General features: G+C 41.1%; 1 protein-coding gene across 1 annotated transcript; it reads right to left on the bottom strand.

Annotated features, from left to right (window-relative positions):
* Positions 1-810: 810 nt before the first annotated feature.
* On the bottom strand, positions 811-24,906 carry DOK5 (docking protein 5). Its single transcript, XM_019470703.1, has 8 exons — positions 24,826-24,906; positions 14,074-14,188; positions 13,855-13,974; positions 12,909-13,059; positions 11,402-11,537; positions 4,682-4,744; positions 4,335-4,455; positions 811-1,423 (listed from the first exon to the last, which is right to left on the bottom strand). The coding sequence occupies exons 2-8, from the start codon at positions 14,150-14,152 to the stop codon at positions 1,356-1,358; spliced, it is 738 nt and encodes a 245-aa protein (XP_019326248.1). The 5' UTR covers positions 14,153-14,188; positions 24,826-24,906; the 3' UTR covers positions 811-1,355.
* Between the last annotated feature and the right edge of the window lie 1,871 nt (positions 24,907-26,777).

Here is a 26,777-nt window from a genome sequence, read left to right on the forward strand (position 1 = left end):
TCTACAAACATGAACAAATGTAGCTCACTCTCTACAAACCTACTCTGGCCATTGCATTCTTTTACTTTTTTTCCAGGATATCTGCTGAAAAATCAGCTGCTAACATTATACATGCCTAGATAAATGCAATTATCATTAGAATTGTATCCCATATTTTTTCAATTAAAAATATGCAGAGACCCTATTCCCCACTAGTGCCATCAAAATAAGACCTAGTCCTTAAGCTTGTTAGGTGAGCAGGAATGAGAGGGTTAGAGACGATCAGTCTGACTTGTAACCTGACAAGGCGTTCTTACTCAGAGCTCGTTAACAAAATGACTTAACTACACCTCGCTAAGCGCAGTGCTTCACTTGCATTCAGGGTAATCACAGCTTTCTATCTACAGCTGTTACACATTTCTGACCATTTGGCGTAGCACAAAGTAGTCAAGCATGCTATTTTTGAAAAGTCTGTTTGCTGTTAAATTAAGATGCTGGTGCCAATCTATGAAAGTAGTGCATAACATGGATGCTGTCACAAAACAGAGAAATCTGCTTTCTGCCACAAAATGGTCTGTGGCATTGTGAGACTCCTGTTGAATCTACTACTCTGTTTCACTAGGACACCCAATGAGCGGTTGTGTTGCTTTAGATGTGGAAGGGGCACCCAAAGCAAACCACTGACCCCCTCCATCCTTCCTTCTAGTGCCCCAGTGGCTCCACAACAGCTCTGTTCATGATGCTGATAGCGACAACAAAAAGCACTGTACCACAAATTAAGTGGAACTTTTTTTTTATTTTAAACATTTACAGAGATGGAAATAAATACAGGAAATAGAAGATAGAGAGGGTGCTTTTAAAAGAAATCAATCAAGTCTTCATCAGGCTTCAAACAGGAAAAATTGTATCCAATAGCTGCTTAAAACTGGCCACCGTTTCAAAGATCGAGGATTAGGCTGAACAATAACGTAAATAACTAAAGATAAGCATTACAACAAACAAGGGCGACACAGCTGACATCAGTGAACACACAGCTGTAATAGACAAAATGGAACCACACTACAACAAGAAGCTCTCATATATTTACAACATACCTATCATACAAAAACATTTGGAAATATTTAGGGAGTGATTTCTTCTCTGTCCAGCTGTAAGATATAAAAGAAACACTGGAGGGCTTGTTGGTTTCGTTCCCCTCCCCAATATCTACAGAATAGTTTTAACTTTTGGCAAAGTTTAAAAAAAACTTTGTATTGCAAGAATTTTTCATCCAACCTGAACTCTTCCATGTTTCCATCCTTGCTTATCATCATCACTGTCATCCACTGGGGCAGTTTGTCAGAAGACAAAGAGTCTGTAAAGTTCTTTACAGTCTTTTATCGATGGTCTGACCTGTAGGTTGGAAAAGTGTCTGTGCGATGAAGCTTCACTGGGCTAGAAACATCTTCGCCGAGTTAGATGCAAAAAACAGAACAACATTCAGTAAGACACAGGCACCTTATTCAGCATTTTATAAAGGACTATGTGAACTACAGATTACAGCCTTTTAATTAAACCTATCCCTGCTTAATCTGCTGCTCCACCTCAGAGACATCCCCACTCAGATTTTCTTTCACAGTTCCTTCAGAACAGAGATGTACAAAGCAAATTAATTTTTTAAGAGTTCTGACTTTGCATTTTAAATGAAAAATGCACTTTAGCTCACAATATTAGCATCAGTTCTTTTCTGTTCATTAGAAAAGGGGAAAAGAATCAATTCAGAAACCATAAATTCCAACTATGGCGGAAGAAAGTTTTTGCACACAAGGTTTCAGATGCCTCTACCATTTCAGTGAGTGAAATGCTGCTTCATACATCTGGAATTACACAACTCGGTATAACAATTATTTCATATTTCTTTTTCCAGTAGTAATTGAAACATTTCAAGATTTTGGCAACCCAATCTAATTAGAGGTGCCTGGGCTACCTCAGTAGCCCTGACTGATGAATGAGACAAGGACTTCAGTGTCTTTCCTAATTATAATGCTGGCTGTGTGGCTGGCTTATTTTTCAAAGACTTTTACCCCATTCTCATGATGACAAACTCCTAGGATCCTATTTTTCCAGTTTAACAAGCAAGCTATTTTTCTAAATGTAAAACAAGTAGTTTGTACCCATATAGTCTATTTATCTTGTGTCAACTCAGTGCTGAATTATTGTTTTAATAAAGGACTCTATAGTAAGGCATAGTAAGCCCAATCCACTGATTGTGTCAGAGTGCTGCAAGCAGTCTTGTTCTCGTGTGCCACAGTCTGCCACCAGCAGGTCATCTTCCCATGCCCTAATTTATTGAACAAATTTGAACAGGCATGTAAGTGCTGCTTTTATTATTCATTCCTCCTCTGGAATATTTGCCGGCCTTAGCTGGGGCTTTTTATGTGCTGCCTGCCCCCTCTAGTGTTGAAAAAAGGAAAAAGGAAAAATACTAGCTTTTATGATTTTGCTGAAAATCAGACGACCAGAATGGAATATGGCTATATATGTCAGGGCTGTCAGCACTTGCAGTTTTTAATCACACCTTGTGATATTTTATGTTTTGGAGCTGCTAGCCTCTATAGCTTCCCACTTTATCAATAAAAGTAAAATAAATATCTATCATTCATTATTCCTTGAGAAACTCCTAATATCTGAGGAGAGGAAAAAATAAACAAACAAACAAACAAACAAAAAGACTGCAAAAGTTTTCCAAACCAGGATGTTTTAACATATCTGTCTAGTGATTTCTGAATGCTTGATGTTGGTAAATGGTATCTCCATGTTAGTACCAGAAAGCCCTGCCAGCTCCTGAGGTTTTCTGCTAAACACAGGTTTACCTGTGGTTTTTTTGCAGCAGGCTGAGGCACCAAGAGCAGGGCTGCACCTTGGAGCAGCACACGCCAGCCCTGACCTTCAGGGATGACAGAGAAACAGCCTGTATCCTGGTGACCAAGCTGAGCTTCACTTTCTAATGCTCCCACAGCGAAGGGAAACTGCTTCAGTCCATCTTTATCATCCAGATGTTTAATCAAGCTCAGCCTTTGTTCCATATGTTGTGAAAATAAAGTTATGGCAGGTATTGTCTCCTTCCATTCAATACTCCAGGCTGCTCCCCTTCTATTCAGTGTTTAGTCTGTTTTCTGCTGGCTTCTCTGAGTAATGCCCTGATCCTGACTTCACAACTCATCAATACAAACACTAACTCAGCCAATCCATGTAGCTTCGAGTGGAAGACTGTGTTTTGAAATACAAACGGGCTTTTAAAAAAAAAAAAACAAACCTCTAAAAACACGCATGACTACAAGATGCTGACATTGGACCAGCTCCTCAGAGGTACTAAGCACCTGCAGCTCCTACTGCAGAGGTGCCTCTGGGGAAACCGGCACAAAGCAACAGCAGTGCGTGGCAGGTGCTGCAGTTTTCACTTTATCTCAGGAGATTAAAGTTCAGTGTTGAAACACGCTCTGAAATATGCGGGCAGAGATGGCTCACGTCAGCACTCCTGCGAAGCCCCTGCTAGCCATCCATCCTGCAGGCGCAGTGGGCTCCTTTCCTTCTCCCCATCCGTGCGCTCAGTAACCACTAGATGTCCCTTGGTGACCACGGAGGGACAACTGGGTGCAGAGACCTCTCCGGGGAGCGATTCCTCCCTCTCTGCAGCCTGGGAAGGTTTTCAGGCAGGAGGGGACTGAGCTGTGCTGCCCCTTGGGCTGACAGCAAGGAGGAGATTTGGAGAAAGACGTCTGCCCATCTTCAGGCCACGCTGCAATGCACAGTGGCAGCACTGCAGCTGTTCAAGCAACAGTTTTCTAGAACTACTTATCGTGGCTATTTCCTTTTACTTTCCCTAATTCAGCTGTTTTTGAGGATGTAGTTGTTTAGGTTGAACATTAGCAAGTACACAAAACGAATAATGAAGACTGCATCATTCTTAGCATGAGGCAGCCACCCAAAGAAGAGAGGAGCCAAATGGTTATAAGTCTGGCAAAAAAAAAATCAGGTGCCATTAGAAGAGTTTGGTAGCAGGAAGGATTGGGCAACCTTGATAACTGGCCATCCTGTAACAGTAATTTCTCCTTGTTTACCTAAAAATGGTCAGAAAACTTGTCAAATAAAGGATCCCTCTCCAATGGGGAGTAAGAAGAGCACCTCCTGATGACAAGCCCTCTGCCAAGTTGTCCATCTTAAGGTGGGATGTGCCCTGCTCTCCATCAATCAGACAGCAGTGACAACTGGCTTAGACCGAACATCAGCCTTCAGTGAGATGGACGGATACGGAAATGATTCAACAATGTCGTGATCCGATTTGTGCATTGACTCTTTCCACCCCAGCCCCTTACCTTGCAGACCGTAGAGCTGGCCAGTGCTGTGCTGTCGCGTGATGTGCTGCCAGTAGGCACTGCGGGGCAAGGGCACCATGGTGCTGAGGGACACGGCTCGCTCGCTCATTTTCATCTGAAGCTGCAAAGCAGTAAACTGATGTGAAGGAGACAGTCATGTTTATTGCAAATCCTCCGAGAATAGCACGACCACCAGCTGCAAGGACTTCTAACGATATTGCCAGCACAGCCTCTCCCTCCCTCCCTCTGCCCACCCTACACGAGCAGAGGCAACTGAGGGGTTAGTCTCCAAGGGCACACACCACTCGGGTTAGGAGGCCATGCTGCTGTTGCACACCAAAGCTCACCTTGGTGCTCCCCTGGTCCTGGGCTAGCACTGCTTCCCCTGAGGGGAGTTTTAACTCAAGCAGCTGAAACAGAAACCGGGGATCAGTGGAAGATAGGAAAGTGCTGGTATGGTCCCCCTTTAGCAGCAAAGCCATCCGAGGGTCTTCCCAGCTACGCAAGCAACTTGCCAATGCTAAATACAGCCTCAGCCCATCGAGAACCCGACTGGAGATGTTTCACATGGGTGAGGACAAGTTATTCTTGTTAATTTTGAAGCATTTTCTATTCATCTCCCATCTCCTACAGCTGAGGAGTGTGCCAGCTGGATGGCACAGGAGTTCAACACAGGAGATAACTGCATCCTTCAGCTAAATTCCTTAAACAAACAGCACATCCAGGTATGCTGAGAGGAGAGCACGTGGGCTGCAGTGCATTGCTGGAAGCCCCATCTCACACTTCCCCATTTTTTGTAGGCCTTCAAGCTACATTTTCTTACATAATCACAGTCCCTTGTTAGTTATACTATACTTAACACAAAAATATGAGAACTGACTACTTTAAGGCATTTTTTTCCATTAATTTAATAAGATGTATGTGCAGGCTGATAAAAATAATTGTATTTCATCATAAGCTTCACAGTACAGCTAAAATTCTCCTCCCAAAGCTCAGGAAAACATCAGTTCAAACATACCGAGACTGTACTTGACTTTTCTAATTTATAAAAAAGATAGCTTTTTACAGAAAAGTAAGCTTTTAAATTTTAGTTTCACAAAACCTGAAGTGAAAGAACCTTTTACAAGATCATCAGTATATTCTGGAGCAAAACCAAACAGGCAAAGCAAGCACAGAAAAGAGGTGAGGACTAGCTGTATACAGAGAGACCCATTCCCAAGTTATTTAGAAGTGCCATCTACCTTCAACCTCCTCTCTGTACGGTGGATACTGTGCCTGTGATGTGAAGGTAAAACAAAACAAAACCAAACCCAGATCAGCTCCTGCTCTTAGAACACCCACCTCCACGTCAGCTGGATGTGAATCACTACACCGTGCAAGGTTCCACCTACGTTGTACAGCGTATTTATTACAGCTCCTTCACTAAAGCCCAGACACCCTTTGCAGTGTCACCACACACATCTCAGCACCATGGAAACAAACAATGATGGATCTTTTACTGGGAATAAAAATCAGCAGAGCATTGTGAGGATGGCATTTCCTGGCTGGAGATACTTTTTTTGGTGGTTCCATTTATTGGTGAGTTGGACAGCAAGCTAAGGCAGTTTGAGCAACAGTTTGGCTGTCAGGAGGAGTGCAAAAAACCAAGAGGCTATCCTGGGAGAAAAAAAGAGACACAGCTAGAGAAAGATTAGATAAAGACACAGAAAAGGGCCAGAAGGGCTGCTCCTCCTGAACTCAATCAGCAGGGGGAAAAATTAAAAAACCCACAGCTGGAGGTAAGAATTAGTATGTTATGTCCTGAATACACAGCGTTTCATCAAAACGCTTCGGACTGCGAGCAAAGGCAGCTTTAATGATGATGGATTTCATTCTCATAATTAACCTACTGTATCTCTGTGGCAACAGAAAGAGTACGAATAACTTGATAATGACCTGGCTTTATGCTGCAGAAGCACCCGGCACCATAAGCAGGTCGAAAACAGTCAGAATTGATATGCTGGAACACGCATGAGCAAAGGCTGCGAGCGGAGCGCCAGGCAGGACGTGCAACTCCACACGCCATTAATACAACAAATAATTTGTTAACTGGAGGGCACCTAATCTGTAGCCTTTCACCCTCTTCTGCCCAAGGAAGGAGGAGAATGCTGAAACCTGAAAGGAGATCAGGATCCCCAGAGCAGTTCAAATGCAGCTCCCTGCACACGTGGCGGGGATCAAGTTATGTTAAGTCACGCTTAAACCAAAGCAGCAGCAAAGATGTGAGCAGTGGTGAGGGACAACACAAAGCCACCCTGCAGCTCTGCTGGCTACGAGAGATCCGCAGAGGAAGGGGATGGAGAAGCAGCACTCGCAGCCAGCGGCAGCCAGTGCCGAGAGCAGCTGGGGAGCTGCTGTGCCACCTCTTGTCACCTGGATGAGAGATGTACAGAGCTATTCTAAGGCAGTTTGCTGGGCCAAAGCACAGCTCTGGGTCAACCACAGGGTGCAGTTGGTTCCCAGAAGTCTTGGGGGCTCAGGGAGGAAAGATTAAGTATTTTCTTTCTTAGATCCCACCTTAACAATCAGCAAAACTTGCATTAGAGGCAAAACCACTGTCTGCTAAGAAAAAAAAAAAAAAAAAAAAAAAAAAAAAAAAAAAAAAAAAAAAAAAAAAAAAAAAAAAAAAAAAAAAAAAAAAAAAAAAAAAAAAAAAAAAAAAAAAAAAAAAAAAAAAAAAAAAAAAAACAAAAAAAATCCCGCCACAAAACAAACCAACCAACCAAAAAGCAAACAAAAAACCCCACCCAAAAAAACCCACACACCAACATTCTCTCAAGCTAGCTGTGCACATGGCTCCAAAAGGAAAGGAAAGAAAGATGATTTAAGATTTGTTAGGTTTGGTTGGTTTCCTCAGGCTGGACAATGCAATTTTCAAAGATTTTGCAGAACAACTTGCACTAAGTAAACCTTCATCTTGGGATCCCCAATTGGAAAACATTGCACTCACTGTCTTTTTGAGGGAATTTTCTTCCCAGTGAAGCAAATTCATGTAAACAATCAAAATCAATTAGAACAATAATTGCTTAAGAAACATTTGCTAAATTCATTACAGCAAAACTACAGAATGGTATACTAATAAAAACAACTTCAGAAATTAGAGGGCACTAACATATTGCTGCCGTTTTGACTACTGTCCATTTTACACTAATACTCAATATTCTTCTCTTATTTCAAAAGTTAGTGAGCACCATTTCCACTCTTAATTATGAATCTCTGTGGAAATGGCCAGAGATAATAGCAGGTTCCAGCCTGGACAAACGCACTCGCACATCAGATGGATCTAGTGCAAAGTGCACACTTGAGCTGCTGAGATGGGAATAAGAGTCAGGGAAGGCTGCCGGTAAACTGGCTGATAATATCTTTCTGTGAAGCACTGAGCTTTAACTGCCAAAACTGGGAAGTTCACTGTTATTACTTTAGTGAGATGTCAAGTTGTAATGTCTTTTTTTAAAGCAACCTGAAGTGAGAACAGGCATAAATGACAGCAGTCAAGTCACAGCACTACTCCCACCAGTTTTCATGGCAACCAAATACTCACAAAAACATAACTTGAATAGATATTTTCTTTCCGTTGTCTGGCAATGCAAAAGTGAAAGGAAACAAACAGTTGGATGAGATGAGTTACCAAATGACCAGAATGGCTTCATGCATCGCTAAGCAAAGCCAGCTCTTTCTTCCCTTTAAAAGAGAAAAGGGAGAGGTCTTTGAATTCACTGAAAAGGAAAATAAACGAAACCCACTTGTGAAAGTGTCACAGACTCTGGTCAGCATATGCTCAGACCTCGCCAGAAAGCAACAACACATTGAGAGAAAGTGTCAGGGTGAGATTCCCAGCTGAGGAACAACTATCGCATCAATTTTCCACATGCATTTCAGGAGCCAGAGCCAGTTATAGTCACAAACTGAACCAACATACCGTAATATAAAGAGAGCGACTGCTGGGGAGGTGACAGACACATTATAGCCCACATGCTCAACAGTACTTGGCAGCTTTATTTTGCTTTATCAGCATGGGACATTCAACTCCCCCCTTTTTTTTTTTTTGCACAGGCTCCAGGAGCCCTCAGGTAGCTTAATACCATCTTCACCTCAGTCTTGGATAACCACATCACTGACGTAGCAGTGGTCAGGATTACAGGAGCAAACAGAAGACATTCAGTGTAGACTTAATTTCTCACCATCAGTATCTCTGACTTTCTACTTTTATTACCCTTTCTGTAAATAATAGCTCAAGCTTCACTAATACGAAAATTCACACAGGGTAAATAATTCTTGGAGATAGAAACAATATAGACAGCCGAGCGTGAAGTGCAAGCATCTAAAATGAACTCCTCGTTGAAGCATTCAAAAGCAGAAGAAAAACAGAGGGGAAATCAATCAATCCAAACAAAGATGTACCTTACAAATATTTTGTAATCAGCAAAATAAGACACCTGAGTTCTACACTGATACAACGATCCTCTGCCTAAACTTCTAAATCTGACTATCCTTGAACCCCAGAGAAGCCACCAAGTCTTACTGACTATTTCGGAACCAGACAACGTTTCTATGACAGACTTAGGAAACTCTTATTCAGGGGCGTATGGACTCATCTGAAACAATTATATTCCACTACTAAATTACAAGACTTTCAGTTCGCCAGGAATATGTTCATGTCCCCCACTTAGCACTCTAGGGTCTATAAAATTAGATTTAGGAGTTGTGGTTGGACACAGTGTTCATGAAAAAGCTTTTAGAGGTTGTGCAGCTGCTCTCTATTGAAATCTATAGCAACTGTACATCTGCTGAGTCTATTGGCACTTCTAAGACGGAAATTTTAGAGCACAGCATCAGACATCATCTATTAAAGATGCTATTACATAAGTGTAAAATCACCAAATATGAAATTGCCTGTAAGCCTATTCACTACTGTTACTGAACTTATCTCTGTTTTTTGAAAACGAAGTTGTGCTCTCAACAGGTTACTCAATCGCTTCTGATCCTGGTGGGCTACAAAGGTTAGCTAGTTATGCTGACTTACCCTAGCTTAATTTTAATCTGCTTAATTTAGTTACTGTTGTGTACTGGTATCATCTACCCATCTGTCTCAACTTAGATAATTTTGGATATTTTTGGACAAAAACTCCCTTCGCTAACTAGAACTATAAAGTTTTTTGTTTTAAACAAAAGTCAAGAAACAGCAAAGATGGTGTTAGATGATACTTTACTGGGAAAGGGAAGAATACCAGTGCAGCTGGCTGCAGTTCACCTGCTAGTTCTAACACTTGTGAAGGAAAGCAAGCAACGTGTCAAGCTCTTCCCAGTGAACCTGGAAGTGCTGGGAAAAGCATGTGGTCTAAATGGACACAGGGCAGAGGCTGTCACAAGAAAGGGTCCAAGTTAGCACTTCACCCTCACAGACACAGCGCTCTCCCACGGGCATTACAGAAGTGACCACATTGTAATGACACCAGCCAGAAGTTAACAGAGTAGCATCAGCTGAAAACTGGTATATCATGCTATAAATAGTGTGAAATAAATGTATTTTTTATGTTAAAAACCCATTAACTAGTCTCTTTCCTGTTGAAAGTAAAGACATTGCAGGACCCACATCGCCTAGAAACAGACTTGAATTTTCCTCACCATCCCACTTCAGTTATCCCACCTGCTCCACAAACGACAGAATTACCCATTTGCCTGCGTGCTCAGCTGAAGCAATCAGTTACCCAGTCCACAGGACTGGTCGGGACACTTGGAAAGAGTTTCCTATTGCCCCTCCTCTCCTCATTTGTTCCTCCTCATTGGACTGTTATTAAGAAAAATAACTTTCCTGTCATGTATTTGGCTTCCATTCTGTCTCAAGTCCAAGAAAGTGGAAGAATAAAAGAAATACAAGTACTTAAGACAATTTGTTCCCTTCCCCATTCCCTCAACATCCACTCTCATCTTTTCTTAAGTTTCCACAAGTAGTAATGGCATTTTCTGTTTCATCCCAGCTGGATCATCCAGTTAATACTGGGATAATTCATCGCTACAACTTATCCCTGAAACTAAGATGTTAGCACAATTACTGAAAGGATTAGACATGGATGTGGATAACAGCAGCACTTACGTTTACAGTAAGAGAAAGATATGTCTTATTGCAGGTAACATAAACCAATTACTACTGCCTGGAATAACAGCCAGGCTTTTCCACAGTTGTCCATTCTGGGCATTTTATACATTCCAGACAGCCTGTTATCTTCAGGATACTAATATTGCTGTCAGAGTCAACCTGTGAGTCTTGGGGTGTAGAGACCAATTGTGATATGGGATAACCAGAACATTCCTTTTCACTCTACTGGTTTCATGAAAAAAAAAAAAATGAAGTTAATAAGATCCTTAAACACATTAGGTGCAAGTGCCATAAAACTGCCTTCCTTAGACATAATGCTTTTGGGGATGCCACACTGTCTGTTCTCCATCTATATGCTAGTTTTGCATCTTACGCTCCTGTATTTCCTACCAGTCATGTGTGTCCCAAAACAAGTTTTAGGCACAAAAAGCACTTGTGGAAAACAGACACCCACTGAGAGATCAGACAAACATCTAGTCCTCCCCCATAGTTTAATCTGAACCATATGACTCTTTCCAAATCATCCTTGGAGTGCAGACATCAATTAGCAAATGGAAAACTGAGCATGAGCCACAACACTTTGCAAATAGATTGATGAGAAATGCTTCCAAACAAACTCATGATGCTGATTAATCAAAGGAACCTAATAAGAATGTGCAGTGACAGGAGCTTATCATCTCTGTATTAATTCACACTTACTGATAGCTTTGTAAACACAAAAATCAAGGACTATAAGTTTCCCTGTTGTTTTGAATCTTGAAAAACAACCCCAGTTATATCTACTGCCCTAAATATTAAAATCAAGCAGAATTTAATAAGAGCAATAATCAGACTGCTTACTATCTGTGAATCAAAACTTAAAATCACATTGAAGAAACATATTGTTCATTGGTGCCCAGTGCGAAGTAACAAGCATAACAAGCAGCCGTACCATTGAATTTTTCACACTCTGCAACAAGCGCTCGTGTTGTTCTGCTATGGCCAAAGCAGCCGAGTGAACCTTCTGATAGATTGCTTCCCCATCTCTGGTCTGAAAGATGAATAGTCCTTCTCCTGTGTCACACATCCTGCCAAAGCAAGAACAGATGGCATCCAAGTGTGAGATTTAAGTTTACAGATCACCATGAACAAGCAAAACTTTACCATGCTGCTCTAAAAGCGCTATCGCACAAGCAGTAAGAAAACAAAGGTTGTTGAAATACAGAAAGAAGTTATTTAAAAGTCTTTGTGCATGGGTCCTACCACCCCTGGTCCAATCTTACTATTTTAGCCCATATTTGTATTGCTCTTGCCAAACAGGGACTCAGCTAAGTACCACTGATCTATCGTAAGTGCTTAAGCTCTAGAGAGTTCATGCGCAAGACCCAGATTTTTAATATTTAGACCCCATATAGAATCTGTGCCAGGTAGGATTAATTTGTCTTCCCCTTTCAGACTTTTAACACTGCCTGTAATGAGTTTTGCAGTTTTGTCTTCCGCTTGAAATGATAAATACATATCCTCAGCATCCCAATTGCATTGTCTTATCATGGCTAACACATGATCAGCTAAATAAAAATGTATCCTTCCTCCCCTGAGAGGACTAAATTCTGCAGTAATATGGAGGATGGACATTTAAATGCCTCTTCCCTTTCCAGATAAGTTAATTGTATGATCTGCTTCTCTTTTACTATTGTAATTCTTTAATGTGCTTATCTAAAATAATGCATCCATATCCCTTAGAAAGGATTTGATAGTTTAGTTCAATAAATAAGTGCTCCAACTTCAGCCGCACAAAGACTTCAGCTCATTAAGACTGAGCTGCAGGAAGCAATACAGAAAAACATCTCTAAAAAAAGGAATTGCATTCAAATTTCTTATAAATCCATTTGTCAAATAGATGGAAACGAGGAATATAATCAATGGAAAACAGGAGTCCCTTCTCCATTCTTTAGTTTGCTTCTGGGAAACAACATGGCACGCAGTGCTCTCAACTTCAAACTCCGCTTCTCCTGGTACAGAACCCATAACTCTGTGCCCAAAGGCCCACGTTGTACAAATTCTGGAATGATGTTCGCCCCTTCTTCCCAGATCTGTCCATCCAATTCTCTAACTCATGTAGTGCTTTATTTAAGAACAACCCTATACAGTAACATACAACGCTGTCAGCCTCCACCCTGCAGTCCCCTGGGATACCACAGCTCTCCCACCCCCATCCTCAGGCACTTTTATTTGGCAACTGCTTCCATTCAAGCTGCAACATGGGATTAAGAGGGGGGTTTATTTGTTTTTATTTGTTTCAGTATTACCTTTTTTTAATTTTTTTTTTTAGCAGAGGGTATAGACTAGCCTCTGTCTGAAGATAAGCTCTGATGTCCTTCAACAACCTTCAGAAGTGGTCCAGAGCACCACCCAGCACCACCAAGGAAAGCAACGCAATATAGCGAACACAAACCTACCTCCCTGCTTCAAACGTGAACCAAGATGGGTCCCGCCCGTAGCGTCGGAGGGCACTTAATGGCCAAGAGATGAGTTTTACTCTGGGATTCTGGATGTCCCAAAGACAGATATTCTCAAATGTTATCTGCAAGGTACATTCCCCATGCACATCTAAATTAGGGGATGGCATCAAATACACATTGAATCTCTCTGGGAGAAAAACAAAAGGTTAGTCTAAAATCCCTGCCCGTTAAATGTACAAGTCATTAAAGGAATTTCCTATTTTCCACCTCTATTACAAGATCTTATTTCCACTTTGAACAATTAATTCAAAAACAAAGACTCAATTCGATCCAATAACTCAATAAACTCCAGGTTTGGGGCAGTCAGAATGCTGCACTCAAAGGGCGTCAAACATTTGTGCGTGCATTCAGACACCAAAGAGAACTGCAGCATCATAATCCTGATATTTGCAAACAATAAAATTGTGTGCATGAATAAATACATTGCAATTGCATTCGTGCATGTAATTAGTTAATTTGCATAAGAAAGTGAAGTAGCCATGAGCTGATGTTTTGCATGCAATTACTACTATTTATTATTTGCTTTACAATGCTGCCAAAGAGCCTCAGTCACAGACTGAAACGGTTGTACAGACATCATACAAGAAAACACGCAACAAACGATAGTCCCCATCTCCAAGAGCAACTAACTTGTCTGAGAAAGAAAAATGCTATTCCAAAATAATTATAGTTACCTTACTTATTATCTCCGGTAGCAATTAAAAAAACCCAAAAGCCAAAAATTCCGCCCCCCCCCAAAAAAACCCCACAAACCACAAAACAGGAAGGAGGGCTTGGAAAAAACAATTTCGCACCAATTTATTTCTGATATTCATATGCACAGTCCAAAAGACTTTAAAATAATGCAATTGAAGATTTAAAATGTCAACATTTATGTACCTACCACTCTGCTCCCTTTCTACTCCAGATGCCAACAGGTCAGGCTCTCCAAGGCTAATGTCATTAATTCGTGTTCCAAGACACTCCATCTGCAGCACCTTGCACCACTCATCCGCCTCAAGTTCTGTATAAACGCCCAGAAAATCTGTGTGTAGGTATAATACATCCATAATTTCAAATTAATGCTCTTATGTTTTCTAATGTGCGTTGCCATTTTACCCACCTGACTCACAAGCAAAGGTTTTCGATGTGTCATCATTAAAATAAATCCCAACAGCATGCTTCTTTGTGCTTTTTGGCATTCGTAATATATTCTTCACATTATTGAGCTCTGTGACCTGAAAAAGCACAATTTGGAGTTTTAATTAGGAGCTTGGAAAGATATATATCCATTATTGACTGGAGAAGGAGAGAAAGAATTACATCATGTTGCAAAGGACAGAGAAAAGGAGAGAGAGCATGAACACGCCTATGATTGCTCTTAAAGAAATGCAGCCTTGACATGAATCACCTTAGACAATCAACTTGAAGACCCTGGATGATGAAGCAGCCACATCCTCCAGTTCTCTCTTGTCTATACGTGAGCTTCAGTGCAACACCATCTGAACAGGATTTTAGCCAAGAGGCAGGTAGAATCAAAGCTCACTCCAGTTTGAGAAATATTTACGTGAAGGACATGAGAAAGACCAACCTGATGTAGCAGAAGCAGAGAGGTGAAGATAAAAATCTAAAGGATTCACCCATTTGGAGAAGCAAGTCCAGTTCCAGTACAGCTTTCATCGTGGAGGACAAAACTGTAAGAACGGTGAAAAGCTGCTCTCTAAATTATTTTTTGATGGAAAGTTGAGGATTTGTTAGAATGGTCCACTTAAAAAAAAAAAATAATCACAGTTTTAGTTATTAGAAAGCTGTTTAGCTTTAAAGATTCACAGGCTTGTAAACACAGATTTCTGTTGCTTCGTTGCCAAAAACTGGTTGGAAAAATAGCTTTCACGCCAAAAAAATAAACATGTATCTGTTACCTTGTACAGAGCTTCAGTAAATACATACTACAGTTGCTTCATATTTCTAACATCCACTTTTCACCCTCACAACCATAAGTAACACTCCTAAATTTGACTGAGGACTAATTCTTCATTATTTAAATTCCTTTTAATATAAAGGTTAAGACCCAGACAGGGAATCAGGAAGTTACATTTAAATATTCATTATCAGAAAACATTTCACTGATTCTTTTACATGGTAGGGGTTGAAGAGAGAGAGAAAGAGGAGGAATTTAACAGAAATGTTCCCAAGGCTGTATAACCTAACAACTTCACTACTTTGGTCTCATTAGTCCTGTGGAATAGTCTCATATCAAACTGTGTCGACTCTAAACAAAGAAATGCAGCAATTGCCTTATAGATAAGATTCAGAAAGTATAAAGAGTTACCAGTGTTGTAGGGTCCAGCAACGGAAACCACTCCTCTAGAGCATCGTGGGTTCACAGCACACCCACTGCATCTCTCTGGCCCTCCATCCTAAGTCACTTTCTTCTTGGAGTCAATTTATCGCCCGTTCCCTTCCAGCAGGGGAGAACAGATAACCAAAATCACATTTTCAAGCAAGACCCCTGCAAAGGTAATCTTACTGTGAATGGAAGGAACAAAGAGCAGTTGGTGGGCAATGTCTCCCCAAAATAAAAATAAGCAACACATCCAATGTCCAGAAACTCACTCTAGGGGCAGTAGCAGAAGGAAATAATGGAAGGAACATCCCATGGGGAACACACCAAACCTTCTGCATAGTTGCCAAATTTAGAACTCAGGTTTTTATAGCCTCCAGGTTCAAGATTTTGAGAAGTGTCAAAACTGAAACTTCCTAACTGTGCTTAATTTTGCATGAGCATTTTTTACTCTTCCAGGAAATCCTGTGATGGAAGCACATCCCCCAGTGCTAACAAGACACCGACAAAGTCATTGTTAAATATGACAAATCTGTCAAAACCTATTCCCATCGTGCTCAGCACATGACAGGTCAAGCACAAATTGCCAGCTGCCAAGTTCAAGTCTCATATATTTTTCTCATATGCCAAGAAAGGATTCAAATGCAAGAGGAAAAAAAGAGCTAGACTTTTTCATTCAGGACAGCAACCACCCTGACATTTATACTGAGCACATTTACATTTTCTGCAAGTGAACGTGTTAATGAAGTTTTGTACCTACGAGTACAAAAGTTAGCAGAAGCAGAATGTAGCCATACGTTTTGGTAGTGAATCATTTAGCTATCTAGGATTTGTCCTAATGGAAAGCTTATTTCTTAAAATCTGGCATGTCACACTCCTACTGCTGGATATCCCAGTAATTGTCTCTAGCGTGATGAATCCCGAGGATGCTGTGACAGGGCTCAGTGAGATCATGAAAGGTTTATACTAGTCAGGGAACAGCACACTGCCTCTCCATGCTGGCTCAGGAGCCAAAGCACTTTCAGCAGTTCGGAGGCTCAGAAGTACCAAATGGTCAGCTGCTGCCCATGTTCCCCGTCAGCCCCTGGTGATGGGTAGCGCGTGCTGCCTCAGCCCCTAGCAGGGAGACACCCTGCATCCTACTAAGGGAGACAAAGGACACTTGACCATGTGGGAGGCTGCTAGCTACTGCACAGGGCTGGGAAAGAAAAAACAACCAACCAACCCAAACAGTACCACTGATGACCCTGTGCTCAGACTGAGTCATGCACCTCCAGGCCAGGTGGGAGCAAATGTCCATAACACTGCTGGGAATGTGAGAAGGACAAGATTAAAATACTTGCTTTGTCTGCCTACACTAAAGGAGAGACATTTCTGATCACTGTTTCTTTTACTATGACTCCAACCTTGTACATCTTACCTTCACCACTCCCAGCATCCCTGAGACCACACTTTACCCCCCAAGTTGTCATGTTTTATTCTCATTAGGGCTGCAAGCTGCAACTACTGCCCAGTTTCCTACTGAGCAGGACACTGCCTCTCCATGCTGGCTCAGGAGCCAAAACACTTCCAGCAGTTCGGAGGCTCAGAAGTACCAAATGGTCTGCATTTGGTACTGCAACTACTGCATGAGCTCCTGCAGTCTCTGCAGCCCTGCCACAGAATATCCATCACCCATTTCCTCTCATTTCTGTACTACTAGAGACATCCTGTACTTTCCAGCCTCCGTACTCCAATCTCCAATCTCTCCCCTACCCACCCAAAGGCTTCCAGCCTTGCACACTATTGCTTATGTGTCATATCCACATTGCAGCTCTAGCACTGCATCATCTCTGAACCCAGCCACGGGGACTGAGATTTGCTCCTGCCAATATCTCAGATACCTGCGGTCTCCCTCCAGTCTAAGGCTTCACACCAGAAGCAGTGGGTCATTCCAACAAGATCTACCCAGCACACAGAGTAGGACAAAAGCCATGGACGTGCCTTGCAACCAAGAATTTTCTTTCTTTAGGTCTCCCAGTCAAGAAAAGTTTCATCAAAAGTTACACAGCAGCTCCTCCTCCATCCTATGGCCCAGCACAGCAATCTCACTTCTCCTCCCGCCGAGTGAGGACTGCCACTTTATGCTACAGTCACTTCAGTGGACCATTAGAGAGTTGTGCAAAACTCAAGGTGTCCAGAAGTATAATGGCTGGGTGACTTGACCTCATGACAGCATGACTTGCAACTCCTGCATTCCCCTTCAGAAACAACAAAATACGAAAAAAGCATGAATATAATGGCATCATTGTTTTGGAGCTAAGAATAGCAGTAATTTTTTCCTTCTTACCATAAATTCCTCTCAAAAGCCAGTTAGTTACTGCAGTAAAGCACTTCTTTGTAATCTCAAATGCAGAATAACATATTCCAATAGAGATTTTACAAGAATCAGCTCATGCTTGAAATCCCAAAGTTCATCCTTCTAACAGAAAAATTTGTTTTCATTTGAATATGCCTTCTCCTACATTTGCTTTTTATTACTGTACTCCCTCCACGCATACTGTGTTATGAAGAAGACAATGCAGATTATCTAAGACATTATTTTTTATCTGTTGCCTTTCAGTATTCACAGTGGTCTATTTTGCTTTTCTGGGGTATCAACCAGCAGTTAATTCATCTCTCTAAGCAAAAACTCTCCCTAAGTCAACATAAGAGCAGAGGATGAAGACAGAGAGCACACGAGTGTGCCACTGACCTGGGTGTTAGTGCAAGGGCAACTCAGACTGATGGGCTTTTCCGTGGGTCTGCAGGATGGGTGTACAGAGAAGGGAGGAAGGAAAAAGGGGTACAGAGATGGGGTGAACATGAACAACTTATATGAGGATGATTTTTTTTAATGTGTTTATAAAGCTCTATCCTAAGCCCCTTCCTCATCACCTCCGAGTGCTATATGCTGGGAGGAGGGACAGGGACCCAATAATATAAGTCCGCACACTGCAGCAGTGTGCAGTAAGTCAGGTGCTTCCAGGAATCACCTTATGCCCTGTGTGAACACAGACTGCCTGCACTGCAAAGCACAGCAGCCATGTACAAAAACACACTCCAAGAGCCCTGGCTCACAGCCTGGTCAAATAAAATTGCAGGTGATTTCATCCCTTGGGTGATATCTTGAAGAAATACTGAAATCAACAGTATTGTGTCATTAATTTCACTGATCATCAAATCCTTTGTAACTCATCTTTTAGCTCTGAACTGGGAAAAAAAGGGTATTTATATTTGGAGAAATGCTAGCTGCAACATTTGGCAGCTCCTGGGTTATTCTGTGCTACACTGACTGCTTGAGAGCTCTTGTATAATGGCATTTCACAGAGCACGGTCTGAAAGTCTTCACATGCATCTGAAGATTTCCTGATGGCATTTGCTTCTGTTGAGCTGCACAAGCTAACACCAAAGCATCTCCCTTTGAAGTGTGACAGACAGGTAGCCCCCAATTCTGACCTCTGACCCAGGTCCAAGTGTCTACAGTAATATGCACACACTCTAGTCTCTTCCCAGCTGGTTTCAGACTAAGTTTTTCTTCAGTAGGAGACCTAGCAGACACAGGGAGAATAACAGATGGACAAAATCTGACACTCTGGGACTCTGTGAAGTCGGTGGCATGCAGAAGAGTCACTTGAATTCAGTCTTTCAGCTCATGCATGCATTCTGTCCTGGATACAACCTTGTGGCACCTGATTTTTGTCTGGCAAAAATATACTCAATAGGCAGCTGACCTCTCTTCCCTTTTGGGACTGAGCCGCTGAAGTTGCCTTCACCTTTCAGAGGTTCAGAGGTACTCCAGTATGGTAATAGCCCCTTCTGGCAAGATCCAGCTTTAGCCAAGAAGCTATTCCTGCTGCCAAGGCTCAACAGTGCACCTGTGCTCCTGAGGGAGAAGTTGTCTGAAGATCACTTGGTATTTGACCTGCTGTGTCACTCAGCAAGATGCTTGAAAATGCCATCATTATCCCATGTGCCTAAATAGCCTTCCTGTTGCTCACCCTTATGCAACAGATGGTTCAAATTGTCTGGCACATATGCACTGAATTCACACTGAAGAAGTGGCAGGCTGCTAACATCCCCTCTACCACGCTTTTGGAAAGGAGTCAGGAGCAGACACCAAACACCTGCAAATATTTGAGGCTGAAGTTTTCTTTTTTTTGCATTTTTTAAATAGCTCTCCTCCTGCCAGGCTCTTGCAAAACAGTGTTTTCATGGTTAGTTTAATTCATGTACGTTTTATTTGTCCGAGATTAGTAAGTAATGTACATTTATAAACTTCATTCTAAAAAGGTGGGTAAACCACAAATATCAGACCTAAGACAGTATTAACAGAGAAATCACAAGAAGAATGATATTTTGTTAGGGGTTAAGGACCTCCCTTTGCATACTTCTCCCCTTTACTTTCAAGCCTCCTTTATGTTAAGATGACAATCCATACAATTGAAATACATTTCATTAGATTAAAAACTAAAATACTTGCAGAGCTGTGTGGTAAGAGAGTTCTGAACCAGGACCAGGGATTAATCATTCATTTCCCAACCGACAGTACAAGCAGACAGAGCCATATCACCCCGACCAGATACACTCTGGCAAAAATTCTTCCATCTCTCCCATTCCCTTCAAAAACATGCCAAACACACAGTTTACTAAAAATGGTCCTTAGCATTCAAAGTATGGTTTGAATTAGTACATAATTCTCAGATATGGGTAGCCTTTCAGAACATAACACAAGGGAGTATATTTATTGCCTACACAAGTGCCACATTCAATGGTTTTCAAGTATCTCGTGTTTTAATCTTAATTAAGGACTTCATGCATCTGTCTTGGCTTCCTGAAAATTCCTCCCATGATGAGTACAGGTAGAACACTCCCCGGGACACGCCAGGGGAACACTTAATGGAAAATGCTGCTGCAATTCCAGCCCAGTCCTGCTTATAAGATCTGCCTGTACATATCTAACTTACTAAGTATACATAACATACTAAAATTTTATATAGTTTTTTAAATATTTTTAATAAATATATATATTTAAAAAAAATAAAATCTACAGCAATGCCTATATCTCCCTTTCTTCAGTGGGAAAAATCATCAGCCACTAGTTTTCACTTGCTTCCATATGGAATCGCACACACTGGCCATAACGCCGCTGTAGTCCAACAGTGGCTTTTTAAGAAATTAAAGCCAGGAACAACTACCAGATTTAGAGATTCAGCTTTCACCATCACTCTCAGAGGCTGCTCCTTCATTCACAGGATCAGTGGAGCCAGGCACAAGATATGTCCTTCCATATGGAAGGACACATACCTGCTCCACAGACTTGCAATGAGCCTCGCTGTGTGGCATTATAGTGAAGATACCAAAATATCCTGACAAGTTACTTTAATTCTTTTACAGCCTCAAACTAGACATTTCATTCATAGTAAGTGATAGTATTCATTAAAATAAATGTTTAACAGCCAGTTATTAGCAGAGTGGTCATACTTTAAACATTTAATTTGCTACCGATACAGTTTTGCATTAGCAAGCCTGGAAAACAATTACAAATTACACAATTCAATTTTCCAAATGGATTATTCCATAACTAGACAGAAAGACTGTTTAAATTACTTCTGTTGTTACAAGGCAAGATTAATACAATCGGATTAAAACTCAGATCCCCTTGCGGAATCAGTACATTCCTGTCAGCAGTATGCAGTTAGTTGGTTTTCTATTGGAATAGTAAGGATTCTTCTGGCACATTGCAAAGTCAAAAGTCACTTAGAGAAATAATAATTTCTTCCTTCCTCCAATATTATTTTGTTAAAGCATATGGTAATTTGTCGTTGATTATTTACATTTACCAAGGGAAAACTAGACAGCTACCCAAAAGGCAAATCTCCGCGTAGATTTTGTAGCCTGGTTCCTAATTATTTTCTCTCCCCACCAAATGAATTAAGCGGGCAATTTGCTTTGTGTATGCAAATTTCCAGTTCACTTCATAAACTACAGGCGAGTATTCTCAGATGACCTGTATTTTAGGACACTTTAACCTTTCCATGTTTAAAAAAACAGAACAAGATTAGAAAGTATTTAAAGGTCAGTATTATAAAAAAAGAAAGTACTTATTTCTTTTGTTGTTTTAAACTTTGAGTGGCGATGACGTCAAAATTCAGCCTCTGGTGCAGGGCTGCAGAACAGGACACATACATCACGCATTCAAATGCAAACAAACTGGACCCCCCAATATGACAGAAACCACCGAGACACCTCAGAAACATTGCTTGCGACCCAGACTTCAAACGGATAAAGGAGAAACCTTGACTGGATGAAGGTGCCAAGGAGATATTGTACGGTCTCAGTCCACTGCAACTCAGCTTCAGTGACTGGTACCACCACGGTGCCAACAGAACAAATGCTCTGGACAGAATCTTTTGGCTAATAAATCAAAATAACATTTGCACTTGAATACATCACAGAAAAAAAAAGCAACAAAATGAAACAATTTAACACTTCAGTGAAGGAGGCAGGTGCTATTGAAAAATTAGCTCCATTCATCATTTTTCTTTTTCTACCCTTTACAGTTTTATGACTGATTAAACCTTTCCTGAGATTGATGGAGTGATCGGGGGCTCCTCAGTTTTCCAGATTTGATGCTGCTTTCAACAGCATTTGAGAATCACTTCAGAACCCAGGTAGGAAGTTAACGACCATATTTCTGAAGCACTGGTAACCTGTAAGTGAGGTTTGCCTCTCGCAGTATCATCTATCAGACTGAACTGCATTCGTCCTTAGATTCATTAGCAGAAGCTTATGACACAGTGACACTTGACATGTTAACAGGACTGACTGGGCTTCCCATTTGTAGGATTATCTTTATTGTCAGAGACAGCGAGAAGCAGCCTTCTGTCCAGGAGTGACAGAATTAGAATAGTCACAGAAAAGCCTCTACGCACCATCAAGCTGTTATTACAACAGCTGCTCTGGCCGACCAAATGTACACCAAGACAACAGCAATGACTACCCTAGACTTCTGGATGGTGTCTTGAGTACCAATGTCCCGTTAACATTATACATCAAAACCAGGTGATAAATAGTGTTAATTGAAGACTCTGCCATAAGTTGTTTGTTGGGTTTTTTTTTTTATTAATAATTAACTATGCTTTTTATAAGAATCAGTTCAACTATAGAGCAGTATAGAGCAGCAGTAACATGTTCTCCTTTTTCAACACCTCATATGTAATACTGTTAGAAGCCGCATCATTCATCACCTTGGAATTTCACACATTTACAAAGCTTATTTAAAAAAGAAACTCATTTTTATCCACCTGCGCTCTTTGTAAGTTAACACATTTTAGCAGAAAATGCTATTTAATATTCATTAGCTTCCCTTCAGTAAGGTTCGTTAAAAATAAACAGGACCCGTCAAGTTGTGCAGCTGATAACTCTAGAATTAGAAGACAGCCTTACTTACCATCACAGTGAAAAAATGGGGACACTGCAGAGCCCCACTGCCAAATAGCAACACTGTGTGACAACCCACTGTCTCGAGCAATCACATTTAACCCGCTCTAGTTGGTTAGCACTGCTTCATTACGGAGTGGCAAAGAGTGATAAAGGTGGAGAACAAATGCTGATGGCCATGTTCCCAGGGTAGCTCCCACAAACGGCAGCGAGGTCGCTGCCCAGTCATCCAGCCTGTCTGCACCCCAGTGGCTCTCAGCAAGCTCATCCACAATGTCCAGGCTGACGTGGTGCTGGGAAGAGAGATCTCTCCGTTTTATACAGGAGGACTACAGGCTTTCTGGCAGAAACCTCAGCACTGCATCCCGTAATTTGGGTCTACATACCTGGGCCCTGAAGCAGGCAGATGTTTAGGGGAAGGGCTCAGAGCATTGGAGCTGGCAGTCTAGCTCAGGAGGTCCAAGACACCAAAAAAACCCATAGAAGCTCAGACTGATCATCTCAGATATACTCAGTGTAAGACTCAGACCCCAAGACACCACTCTCCAATTCCTGAAAAGGAGACTTAGGATATAATCTATCAGTTCACTCCAGCTGGAACCAGTGCTTTCAGGAGTGCACATTACATTCAAGTGACCTGCATGCAAGCTTGTTTTACTCCTCCAAAAGTGACTGATTGTGGAGTTTGACCATTGTTTATTCCTGTCAAATAAGCTACCAGAGAAATCCAAATACTAAATTTATAGAAGAAGCAACAGTTTAACATTAAGTAACAGTTAACTATAGACTAAGCTTGACTTAAAGCTGAAAACCCCTCAAAGCTAGTGGGACTTTCTGTGGTGCTTTAGTCTGCAGATGCAGACGTAGCAAATTGCTGTTAGGTTACATACGTGACAAGTAAGTGCTAACCTACAGATTTTCTTGAAAGAAGAGAAAAAAATCCAGCCTCATTTAGATTCCTCATGGATTTCATATCCACTACCTAATCTGAACTTCAAGCCAGTGTGTGCTGCTGATATATTGCATTAATACAATGAAAGAAATACAGATTTGCATTAATAATTGACAGAGCCATACTAATATAAGCGCAACATTTCACACAAAGCTGGAAATTGTCTTATACACACTGTGCAACACTCACACACATCAAATAAAAAAAAATGCACTTCTCATTACTTTTGAAAGTTGCTTAATATAAATTTGAATGAACTATTTCTGGGCATGACTTACTACAAATAGCCACAGGTTTTATGACCAATCAATTACAAATTACGTGGCATGTAGACAGACAAGTCTGAATTCAGATTTGGTATTCCCCCAAGATTTCCTCCTAAATGTATGTCAAAGTGAGTAAGCGCAGATCAGCCTCAAGCTGAGCTGTGCTCACCAACTCCTAGGAATTTATGCACATAATTCTTAATCTTCTAATATATTAAGCTTTTGCCACCAATGATTATAAATTAAAGGGCTTCTTATTTTCATCTCCATGCCCGGGAGAATTACACATGTAAATTCTCAGATGAATATGAAATGTGCACATAACTCCAGAGAAGTGATTAGAGGGAAAAACTTCATTCTTTTAATACTGGTGAATTTAGCAAAGGTTTTCACATCATCATTGCAAGAAAAATTTGCATGTTGCCCTTCATTTCTGTAGCTGTCTAATATCTTCGCACAGATGCAAAATCCTAGTAAAATGGGAACTTCTAAGTATCCAGCTTTTTGAATTCACACGTTACCTTGGACAGTTGTTAGTGTAATTATGAAGAGTAGTAGTCATTGCAAAGTATTTCAGATCTGATTTTAAAGGGCTGAGGAGAGAAAAGGACATCTTCTCTAAAAATAAAGTCATTTTCCATTAGCTTAGCAAGATGTTTGCTGCGAAGCAGAAAACAGAAACTTACTCTGCCTCTACTTCACTGAATGAAGGAACATACAAGTGGGCTTAGGACCTTGATAGTAAAAAAAGTTCCAATTTTCAGGCCAATTAATATATGTCAACTTCAGATTTTACTCTTGATTGTACGTTAAAAAAAAAGTTTAAGAAACAACCATATTACCAAGTCTTACCTTGTGATAGCATCTAAAGTAAGCAGCTCGTTCATCTGAGAATTTCTCCAGCCTCTTTGGCCCTTTGCTTGAAGCTTTTTTGAATACTAACCAGCATCTCTGGTAAATCTAGAAACACAAGAGAGTAAACTTGGCATCTCCAATGACTTGAATATCACTAATATTTGCATAGAAGTTAAATGCATAAATCAGCTGTTGCTCTGGAGCTACAACTAATGACTCTCAGTAGCTTACACAAAACATAAAATCAAGCTAATGGATAGTTACATCCTATTTCTTTTGAATTACGATACAATCAGAAATTCTTACGAAGACAGTGCATACTTGCATGAAAGGTGCTCGGAAGAAAGAGCTGTAATTATGCTTGCAAATGCAGAGCTTTCTAGGAAACAGCTTTTTAAAAATAAAGTGACACACTTTTCCACGTGGATTTCTTACTGGTTCCAGTCTTGCATGCTTAAGACAGACAGGTAGGAATGGACCTTCCATCACACAAGTATGAGAGATAAAACTAAGTGTATATTCTATGTATAAGGGTAAATAAGGATACATAAGGGAGAAGGAACTGAATTACTGGGTAACAAAAAAGACAGACCATTTAACTGTAGAACCCAGGACATTCTGACAACTGGCATTTTGCTTTCAAGGTCCAGTTGAATTTAAATTCAAGTCACTTGGGGCAGACTCTGTGCAGAGTGGTTGAAAAAACACTTCTCCATCTACAGCATTAAGCCACTTCATCTCTCAAGCTTCTGCCACCATTTCTTGCAATCTTCCCACCTATCCTTCAACTGTGGTGCACTTTCTACCATCCTCTTACATTCAAAACCACAGCTCTCAGCTTAGATAACATACTGGCTGTATAGAAGGAAAGAATTGTAAGCCTTGCCAACTGCTCACAGCCTACATTTAATCAGTAATTCCAAAGTAACACCTTGTAGGTTAGAAATAAAACAAAACCGCCACTAAAATTAGTGTGTTTTCAAAGAAAAAAAGTCTGATCAGCCTACTATCAAGTAGTTCACAGCTCTGACAGAGCTCCAACGCAGTGCAAATTCACTGGAGTGATCAGCAATGAGACCCATCAAAACATCTCACTGCCTCCAGCTAAGCCAGCACCCAACAGGTATCCCAGTAGACAAGGCAACTCCATCCTTTGAACCCTTGATGGGTTTCTAACCAATGTAGTCAGCACAAAACAGTTATGCCTATGAAAAGCATCTATAACTTTATTTCTGTGCCCAAAAATGATTGTTAGTTGACTAGCTGTGCGTCTTTCACCGGCTTTCAGCTGTTTCTGTAAAGATGTTCAGGGAACCTTATTATTCCCCCCAGCTTTATTATTCTGCCTCACATGTGGGCACTCATACTCCCGGCCCACTTGGCTGCAGAAGCATTTAGCATATGGACAGGCTGCTCTGATGCCAGGCACCAGCTGAACCTATCAAGATTTTCTTCCAATTTTCCAGCTTATTGGCCACTCAACCTGTTCTGTTTAATGCAAGGGTTTGAATTGAATTGTTCAAGAATTACTAGACACTGACCAAAATGAGAGCTTACCACCAAAAAAGCAATTCAGATATGCACCCACTTCCACTGGAAGAGACTTCCTACATTTGCCTTCTGAGAATCTTGGTTGCTGGGCCCAGATAACCTCATCACACTTGACAAGAAAAACTCTCCAAAACCCCACCCAAAAGAGACTGTCAAAAGTTTGAGTATTCAGCCCTTTTGCTTTTCAAAAACCTATAGTTTTAACTTTAGCAATTAGAAGCCCATAGAAGAGAACAGAATCCTTTAGTAATGTATTTGCCATTATACAACACACATGAGGACAACTACAACATGATGATGTCCTACTCAGACCATTTGCACTCGGGAGCACCTCTCTGGGTCAGCAAGCATCTCAAAGCTGTGGCTGCAACAATGAGCTCAGCAGCACACAGAATCAG

Source organism: Aptenodytes forsteri, unplaced genomic scaffold, assembly GCF_000699145.1.
Source record: "Aptenodytes forsteri isolate BGI_AS27 unplaced genomic scaffold, ASM69914v1 Scaffold159, whole genome shotgun sequence".
Taxonomy (NCBI): Eukaryota; Metazoa; Chordata; class Aves; order Sphenisciformes; family Spheniscidae; genus Aptenodytes; species Aptenodytes forsteri.

What these genes read in the sequence shown, in the direction of transcription:
- DOK5 (XM_019470703.1), bottom strand. Translation starts at nt 14,152, where the DNA reads ATGCCAAAAAGCACAAAGAAGCATGCTGTTGGGATTTATTTTAATGAT. An exon ending in AACCTTTGCTTGTGAGTCAG is followed by an intron (nt 13,975 to 14,073) that starts GTGGGTAAAATG and finishes GCGTTTATACAG; the next exon opens with AACTTGAGGCGGATGAGTGG. An exon ending in CCAGCTCTACGGTCTGCAAG is followed by an intron (nt 1,424 to 4,334) that starts GTAAGGGGCTGG and finishes AACTCGGCGAAG; the next exon opens with ATGTTTCTAGCCCAGTGAAG.